At 45.4% G+C, this 9,712-nt stretch overlaps 1 protein-coding gene across 1 annotated transcript; it reads right to left on the bottom strand.

Annotated features, from left to right (window-relative positions):
* Positions 1 to 296: 296 nt before the first annotated feature.
* Positions 297 to 9,347, bottom strand: LOC124123944 (glycerol 3-phosphate dehydrogenase-like). Its single transcript, XM_046487151.2, has 7 exons — positions 9,113 to 9,347; positions 6,669 to 6,822; positions 4,751 to 4,957; positions 3,851 to 4,008; positions 3,188 to 3,306; positions 1,574 to 1,781; positions 297 to 784 (listed from the first exon to the last, which is right to left on the bottom strand). Exons 1-7 carry the CDS (start codon positions 9,259 to 9,261, stop codon positions 538 to 540), a joined length of 1,242 nt encoding a protein of 413 aa, XP_046343107.2. The 5' UTR covers positions 9,262 to 9,347; the 3' UTR covers positions 297 to 537.
* Between the last annotated feature and the right edge of the window lie 365 nt (positions 9,348 to 9,712).

Here is a 9,712-nt window from a genome sequence, read left to right as displayed (position 1 = left end):
ATTAATTGTTGATTCACAATAATGACAATTTTTGCATTTAACACTGTTTGTGGACATTAATGAACTGCTATTAATTAAGTGTTGTTATGTCCTGCTATCACACAGCTTTTAGATATTAAGTATCTGACTCCTGTTTGTAATAAGGGCGGTTGTGTAGCCTAGTGGTTAAAGCGTTCGCTCGTCACGCCGAAGACCCGGGTTCAATTCCAGACATGGGTACAATGTGTGAAGCCCATTACTGGTGTCTCCCGCTGTGATATTGCTGGAATATTGCTAAAAAAGGTGTAAAACCATACTCACTCACTCCTGTTTTTAATAGCATATGTAATGATACAATACAAACACGACAAGAACCAGGATATCTCATTTTGAGAATGATAAAGCAACACAGCCCAACTTCTGTTGTAAACTCAACAGTTATCTTCCGGGTTAATTAAATTACAAAATAACATTAGACCCATCCTTAAAGTACATCACCAGTCTCTAACAGTTAGTTCCATAGCAGACATCCATGTATACACATCGAAGATGAACCATTCACAGCATGGATGCTGCATGTGTTCCAAGTTGTGTGATGGGATGGGTCATGTAGTAAGTACAACCATCTGCTGTGGCTGTCTGCTGCTCTGGGAGGAAGGCCAGCTCCACTCTGTTGATGCGGTGACTCCGCCCCTGGGTTGGCTCCTGTTGCAGATCTTCCTGGACAAGATGGCCGACATGGTCGGCAATACCCAGACATCCAGACAGGCCAGTGGAACGAATACCACCAACTGTGATCCAGTGTCTGAAATACAGGAACAAGAGTCGCATTTATTGTCTATTGATTTGTGGTCCTGGTATCTGATCATCCCTTTCATGGTAGGCCAAATGGGTGCCTCCCTAATATAGTGTTGCCTCCATGATCAGTCTCGGTGGACAATGTGAAGGTGTAAACGTTGCTTAATGCTGCAGAAATTAGGGCTGGGACGGGTAACTCGGGTACTCGGGTCGGGTGGGTACTGAGTAGGACCCGGGTACCCACAGAACTACCCGGACCCGTGGTTAGTCATGTGATATTTTGTTTCATGACAAAAAAATCATTATATCATGTATATAACTACATGGTTACACGACAATTTTAAGTCTCTAATGTTCGCATTTCTTCAAGACTATGAACACATTCCTTCTGACTTATATATGTTTGAACAAAGCTAAAACTTCAGTCAACTTCAGTGTATGCATGACCACATCATTATATTTGTGTATATAAATACATTCTGCCAGGACTACTGTCAATCCATTCCCAATCGGACATTTTGTACCCACTCTTGACACCAACAGCAGGTACCTGGGTAGGGTCAGGTAATAGGGGTGTGGGTACCCGGGTAGTAAATTTGGACTCATCCCAGCTTTAGCAGAAATATTACAGTTATATTCAGCAGCTTCTAAATAACTCGGAACTAGGAAAACTAGAGACCTGATCCAATTTAGTTGCCACAATATCAGATGTTGAGTTGTGTAACTGGAATACTGCTGAGAGCAACATACAACAAACAATACTTATCAATGACAAAATGCTGACACTTGTGACTACCTAGTTGGGTCACTGATGATCTGATAATCCTTAAACTGAGTGGCAGGCCTCACACCGGTATATTCTCCAATGACATCACAGCCGACAAGTTTGGGAAGTGTGTTGTGGGCATGGTGTAGGAGTCTGTCCTTAATGAGTGGGTCAGGCGCTGGGATGGAGCGCTCCTCCACATCCTCTGCTGTGGGGCCGATTATTAGATTGTTGTACACTGGAAAACAACACTGATAATAATAATAATACAAATAATAATGGCAAGTTATGATATCATGTACAGGTTGTAGATGGAGTACAGTCGCTGCTAGAGGGGTCAGATAATAGCAGTACAGGCGGCTAGGGAAGACAGATAACAGTACAGGATGCTAGGGGAGAAGGGGGTTAATAGGAGTAGAGGCTGCTGGGGAAGAGGGGGTACAGGGTGCTGGAGGGAGTAGAGGCTGCTGGGGGAGAGGGGGTACAGGGTGCTGGAGGGAGTAGAGGCTGCTGGGGGAGAGGGGGTACAGGGTGCTGGAGGGAGTAGAGGCTGCTTGGGGAGAGGGGTACAGGGTGCTGGAGGGAGTAGAGGCTGCTGGGGGAGAGGGGGTTCAGGGTGCTGGGGGAGTAGAGGCTGTTTGGGGAGAGGGGGTACAGGGTGCTGGGGGAGTAGAGGCTGCTGGGGGAGAGGGGGTTCAGGGTGCTGGGGGAGTAGAGGCTGTTTGGGGAGAGGGGGTACAGGGTGCTGGAGGGAGTAGAGGCTGCTGGGGGAGAGGGGGTGCTGGGGGAGTAGAGGCTGCTGGGGAAGGGGCTACAGGGTGCTGGGGGAGTAGAGGCTGCTGGGGGAGAGGGGGTACAGGGTGCTGGAGGGAGTAGAGGCTGCTTGGGGAGAGGGGTACAGGGTGCTGGAGGGAGTAGAGGCTGCTGGGGGAGAGGGGGTACAGGGTGCTGGAGGGAGTAGAGGCTGCTGGGGGAGAGGGGGTACAGGGTGTTGGAGGGAGTAGAGGCTGCTGGGGGAGAGGGGGTACAGGGTGCTGGAGGGCGTAGAGGCTGCGGGGGGAGAGGGGATACAGGGTGTTGGAGGGAGTAGAGGCTGCTGGGGGAGAGGGGGTACAGGGTGCTGGAGGAGAGGGGGTACAGGGTGCTGGGGGAGAGGGGGTACAGGGTGCTGGAGGGAGTAGAGGCTGCTGGGCGAGAGGGGGTACAGTGTGCTGGAGGGAGTAGAGGCTGCTGGAGGAGAGGGGGTACAGGGTGCTGGAGGGAGTAGAGGCTGCTGGGGGAGAGGGGGTACAGGGTGCTGGAGGGAGTAGAGGCTGCTGGGGGAGAGGGGGTACAGGGTGCTGGAGGGAGTAGAGGCTGCTGGGGGAGAGGGGGTACAGGGTGCTGGAGGGAGTAGAGGCTGCTGGGGGAGAGGGGGTACAGGGTGCTGGAGGGAGTAGAGGCTGCTGGGGGAGAGGGGGTACAGGGTGCTGGAGGGAGTAGAGGCTGCTGGGGGAGAGGGGGTACAGGGTGCTGGAGGGGGTAGGTGAAGAACAAGGGTTGGGAAAGAGTGTCGGGCTGCTGGGGAGATGCAGAGTGCTGGGGGAGATGGATAACAGGAGTACAGGCTGCTCGGGCATATTGAATCAAATACACTGAACTAACCAGATTTGAAAGCAATGACACCCTTTGTTTTGTCAGTTGGAACCGGGAGGATGCTGGAGTTGATGAGGCTTCCTTTGTGTGAGTTGTACACAATGTACTGCCCCTTCCTGGGTCTGATGCTGGAACATTTGGGAATTATTCACTGCATGTTACTAGTGACATCCAAATTCACTATTCACACATCTCATAGCTACTATACTAATGAACGGTTAGGTCCCTCCCAATTCTTTCATAGTACTAAAGTTAATCTGTTAACCATAGTTCACTTCTTTATATATATTATTACCGTATTCGACATAATAAGCGCCCAGGGCGTTCTCAAAATTAGAAATAGGGGGCTCTTATTAGAATATAATTTTGATTGGAAAAAACAGTTGAAAGTTCATAAATTTCGTGGTTTATGCTGAGAGCCTGAAATGATACAAAAGAAAAGTCTGTGCGTAATATACACGACAGATTATTTTCCAGACTTTAATTGCCCATAATTAAGGATGCATATAACACACGAGTGTGTATTATACACGAATAAATAAGTCTTGTGTACATTGATCAATCGAAAGGGGTGTTAATTGGGATTGATCACTAGCCAATATATTAGCAAATAACGCCATGGGCGCTTATTAGATATTAGATTATTAATTAGATATTAATACTTGGACTCACTGGAAGTTGTGTTTCCCTGCCAACTCATCCACTTCATCACCATGGAGACCAGCACAGTTGATGACAGCCTTGCACTTAAAGGTGCTTTGGTTAGTTGTAACAGTCCAGAAGCCATAGCTTTCTCTATTGCATGAAAGAACCTTGCAATTTGTCCATACCTGCAGAAATGAACCACAACAAACTAAAACATATCCATCTCTCCACAGTGGAGACCATCTTTATCCAGTATTCTGTCTGTCCGAATAGTGTTCAGTTTTGCTCTAACTCCTTTGACAAGAAGGCAAGAATTTGCCCTGAAACACTGTGTATGTATAATAAAGAAGTTGTTATCCATAATACTCCATCATTTCACAAGGTTTCCAAAGAAAAATATGTACACAGTAAAAATTTATATTTGGAAAAGACCTGTGAAGATCTTGGTGGTCAGGCTTGCTGACTTGGTCAACAGCGCTTTCAGCAATATTCCAGCTATATAATGACAGCGGTTTGTAAATAAAACGAGCATGGGCCAGATAATCCAGTGATTGATAACATGAACATCAATCCAAGCAATTGGGATACAATGACAGACATCCAAGTCAGGGAACCTGACCACCCAATCCTGTTTGTCGCCTCTTACTACAAGCATAGTCACCTTTTATGGCAGGCATGGGTTGGTATTCTATCCCAGATCTTAACGGGTGCTTTTTGCAATTGATTAGGAAACGTATGGACATGAATGGTTTGCACTTCTGTCAACAAAGATGTGTTCTTTGCATCTCGAATCACAGATAATCATTAATTATGTGAAATAAAGATATTTTACTAAACAGTTCAAGTAGAAGACTTCAGTGTTAATCTGTTTCAACATAACTGTTATACACTGCTCTGAACTCTTTTGAGAAGCGTAGTCCATCTCACCTGAGCCCCCTTCCTGCGGGCGTGATGGAGCAGAGCTACAGGTACATGCCAGGGATCAACGACGGTCTCCCCTGGAATCCACAGAGCTGAGTGGGCGTGTCTCCGGAGGTTGGGTTCCATCTGGCACAGCTCAGAGGGTGTGATGTTGTAAATGTCAGGAATATGTTTGTCTTCAGACTTTCTCTGTATCTCAAGGAGTTTCTGTCCCTTTCACAAAAATATAAATTTGTATATTGCTCATTGACGACATGGTTGCCCCAGTCTGGTATTTCTTTTCATGCCACAATGGCTGCCCTCTGAAGTACCTGGTAGTATCTGTATATTGTGTCATGCCACCCCCTGGTAGTACCTGTATATTGTGTCATGCCATCCCTGGTAGTACCTGTATATTGTGTCATGCCATCCCTGGTAGTACCTGTATATTGTGTCATGCCATCCCTGGTAGTACCTGTATATTGTCCCATGCACCCCCTGGTAGTACCTGTATATTGTGTCATGCCATCCCTGGTAGTACCTGTATATTGTGTCACGCACCCCTGGTAGTACCTGTATATTGTGTCATGCCATCCCTGGTAGTACCTGTATATTGTGTCATGCCATCCCTGGTAGTACCTGTATATTGCCCCATGCACCCCCTGGTAGTACCTGTATATTGTCCCATGCCATCCCTGGTAGTACCTGTATATTGTGTCATGCACCCCCTGGTAGTACCTGTATATTGTCCCATGCACCCCCTGGTAGTACCTGTATATTGATTCACGCCCTCCCTGGAAGTACCTGTATATTGTGTCATGCCATTCCTGGTAGTACCTGTATATTGTCCCATGCACCCCCTGGTAGTACCTGTATATTGCCTCATGCACCCCCTGGTAGTACCTGTATATTGTGTCATGCCATCCCTGGTAGTACCTGTACATTGTGTCATGCCATTCCTGGTAGTACCTGTATATTGTCCCATGCACCCCCTGGTAGCACCTGTATATTGTCCCATGCCCTCCCTGGTAGTACCTGTATATTGTGTCATGCCATCCCTGGTAGTACCTGTATATTGCCTCATGCACCCCCTGGTAGTACCTGTATATTGTGTCATGCCATTCCTGGTAGTACCTGTACATTGTGTCATGCCATTCCTGGTAGTACCTGTATATTGTCCCATGCACCCCCTGGTAGCACCTGTATATTGTCCCATGCCCTCCCTGGTAGTACCTGTATATTGTGTCACGCCATCCCTGGTAGTACCTGTATATTGTGTCATGCCATTCCTGGTAGTACCTGTATATTGTCCCATGCACCCCCTGGTAGTACCTGTACATTGTGTCATGCCATTCCTGGTAGTACCTGTATATTGTCCCATGCACCCCCTGGTAGCACCTGTATATTGTCCCATGCCCTCCCTGGTAGTACCTGTATATTGTGTCATGCCATCCCTGGTAGTACCTGTATATTGTCCCATGCACCCCCTGGTAGTACCTGTATATTGTGTCACGCCCTCCCTGGTAGTACCTGTATATTGTGTCATGCCATTCCTGGTAGTACCTGTATATTGTCCCATGCACCCCCTGGTAGTACCTGTATATTGTGTCATGCCATCCCTGGAAGTACCTGTATATTGTCCTATGCACCCCCTGGTACTACCCATTAAAAGATGGTACTTTTTGTTACTCTGTCTGGCGCTCTGCATTAAGGGGCTAAATCAAGGACTTGTCGCCTCGGAGAGACGGTGTGGGGTATTCATGTTTAACTGCAGCATGGTATCTCAGTGGGCTAGCACTATAAATCGACACAAGTCAGGTCTAGTACAAGCAGCCACACACACACACACACACACACACACGTGCATGCACGTCGCTATATAAGTGCAATAATCTTGAACGCGACGTTAAACCCTATTTCACCTCACCACCTCACCTGGTAGTACCTGTATATTGTCCCATGCCACCATGGTTGCCCCTAGCCTGGTATATGGCACCCCCAGCTTGTCCAGGGCATGGTAGATCCTCTGCTGACACAGTTTGATGCAGGTCAGCTCCAGGCTCCCCAGTGGAGCATCAAACCCTGTGTGGAGCATGCCGCTGGCAGCATCAGAGTTGTTATTTTTATAACAAAGTAAAAGCCACTGATTGTAAATTTCACTGAAGAAAATATTTTTTCACATACGCTCATCTTCTAGAGGCAAGGGTATTAACTGACTCTAAAAGTCCAGTTTCCACCCTTGCTGAACTAGGCTGGAATTTCTGGGCTCAGTCGTTGACCATCACTGGCTATTACGAGTTATGTCCATTTTATGTCCCTCCTATTGACCAATCAGATTCCACCTATCATATCACTGCATTTGCTTCAAATACAATGGCGGCACCCAGTCAAGACAATCTAATCAATAATCAAGATCTATATTGTACTAAAATGGGTCTGACTTTGCGAAGAGAATCAAATCACATGATCAGTTTAATCAAAAACATGAAAACATTTGGAAAATATCTGTTGACACAAAGTTAATGGTACACATGCTTTCCAAATCCTGCAATCGACCCATGTCTGCACTGCAGTTTACGAACGGGATGTCAATTTCGTTACCCAATTTTGATTGGACTTTGCATAGACCCATTAGTCCAGGCAAAATATAACTCCATAATTCCAGCCTAATTCGGCAAGGGTGGAAACTGGACTCTAATAGAGAGGTATAACTCCACTGCCTCGGGAAGACAACGTTTGCTAACTACATTACCAATTTAACTGTACTACATCCTGACTCAGATGTGTCTTGTGCTGTATAAACACCCAATTAAGTAACAGGTACAGTAGCCTTGACCTTCAGTGTTGGTCAATTACATGCTAATGTTACATGCTAGTTTCACACTTACTTATGTAGGCTACAGAACGTGTTGCATGTTTGTATTATATGACAAGGTGGATATCTGTGGTTTGGATACATATTGTTGAATTAAGGTGAGTTAATACTGCCTCCTCTATTATCTAGTGTAGCATATCTCCATTTTCAATTATCCAGTGTAGCATATCCCCACCCTCAATTATCCAGTGTAGCATATCCCCATCCTCAATTATCCAGTGTTGCTTATCTCCATTCTAAATTATCAAGTGTAGCATATCTCTGACCTCAATTATCAAGTGTAGCATATCTCCAGCCTCAATTATCCAGCTCAGCATATCCCCACCCTCAATTATGCAGTGTAGCATATCTCCACCCTCATTTATCCAGTGTAATATATCTCCTTTCTAAATTATCAAGTGTGGCATATCTCCAGCCTCAATTATCCAGAGTAGCATATATCCACCCTCAATTATCCAGTGTAGCATATCCCCACCCTCAATTATAAAGTGTAGCATATCTCCAGCCTCAATTATCCAGTGTAGCATATCCCCACCCTCAATTATCCAGTGTTGCTTATCGCCATTCTAAATTATCAAGTGTAGCAAATCTCCACCCTCAATTATCCAGAGTAGCATATCCCCACCCTCAATTATGCAGTGTAGCATATCTCCACCCTCAATTATCCAGTGTAGCATATCTCCACCCTCAATTATCCAGTGTAGCATATCCCCACCCTCAATTATCCAGTGTTGCTTATCTCCGTTCTAAATTATCAATTGTAGCATATCTCCAGCCTCAATTATCCAGAGTAGCATATCTCCACCCTCAATTATCCAGTGTAGCATATCTCCACCCTCAATTATCAAGTGTAGCATATTTCCACCCTCAATCATCAAGTGTAGCATATCTCCGCCCTCAATTATCAAATGTAGCGTATCTCCATTCTAAATTATCAAGTGTAGCATATCTCCACCCTCAATTATCCAGTACGTGTAGCATATCTCCACCCTCAATTATCCAGTGTAGCATATCTCCACCCTCAATTATCAAGTGTAGCATATCTCCATTCTATAAATTATCAAGTGTAGCATATCTCCACCCTCAATTATCAAGTGTAGCATATCTCCACCCTCAATTATCCTGTGTAGCATATCTCCATTCTCAATAAGCATCCATTTACATTGCCCACACGCGGAAGAGAAATTCAGAGGAAAGTTACTGATAGGACAAATTAAAAAGCATGGGAAAAGTGTCACTTCCCAAAGAAAGCTATAGTGGCAAAAACGTACGTACGTATTGATCATGTCAAGAACACAGCACAGACATAATAGATCAATAGAAAATATGGAGACTGACAATGAAAAAAAATATATAGCAAATATTGGCTTCCATATAATAGATAAATATGTTTACAAGCCTCAATGTTTAGAGTCTTCAAATGGATTCGATAGCTATGTTTGCTAATGTAATATATCGATCTATAGATAACGTCTTGTATTGATAATGACGTTTCTAAAGACTAAGTACTGCACCTGTTGCCAGAGCTGGCTTCGCTCAGAAGGTGGTCATTCTTCTCCAACAAGGCGCAACTGTACCCCATATTCGTGAGGTGAAATGCGGTAGCACAGCCCACGACCCCACCCCCAATCAGGATGACGTCAAACACCTCACCCCCAGCCATGCTGTACACAGATCCGTGTCTGGGACGTTCCCACGGTTGATCATGTGACACAGTTTCGTCGAGGCAATACAGTGGAATGGAAACCCGTTTCGGCCAAAATTCACATTAGAATCATCTTCCCGAGGCAAGCGTGTCCACTAGCCTGTATCAAAGCCTAGTTCTACAAACAACAACAACAACAATAAAAACAGGCAACAAACTTTTAAATAAAAAGGGGCTAGTGGACGCTCTTGCCCCGGGAAGATGCATGAGAATAAATACTACAGTTAATGCACAATACTTGACAACAAAACTCATGCGTACTCATTGTACGAATATGCATGAATTTCGCTAAAACGCCCTGTGTTAAGAATGCGGGTGGGTGTAAATGCAGGGGGAAATCGTCGTTAGCTTTGCCAAGATCGTCTCCATTTTATGGCTATAAGCAGTAAGCATCTACCATGGAGGTTCT

This window comes from Haliotis rufescens, unplaced genomic scaffold, assembly GCF_023055435.1.
Source record: "Haliotis rufescens isolate VD_foot unplaced genomic scaffold, xgHalRufe1.0.p SCAF_1, whole genome shotgun sequence".
NCBI classification, from domain to species: domain Eukaryota; kingdom Metazoa; phylum Mollusca; class Gastropoda; order Lepetellida; family Haliotidae; genus Haliotis; species Haliotis rufescens.
This window is presented reverse-complemented; position numbering and strand designations above follow the sequence as displayed.

Bases quoted from the DNA above. Each gene is read 5' to 3' on its own strand.
- LOC124123944 (XM_046487151.2), bottom strand. From the start codon at position 9,261: ATGGCTGGGGGTGAGGTGTTTGACGTCATCCTGATTGGGGGTGGGGTC. The intron at 4,009-4,750 runs GTGAGATGGACT...TCATTTCTGCAG, and splicing joins CCCGCAGGAAGGGGGCTCAG to GTATGGACAAATTGCAAGGT. The intron at 785-1,573 runs GTAGTCACAAGT...CCTGTATTTCAG, and splicing joins ATCATCAGTGACCCAACTAG to ACACTGGATCACAGTTGGTG.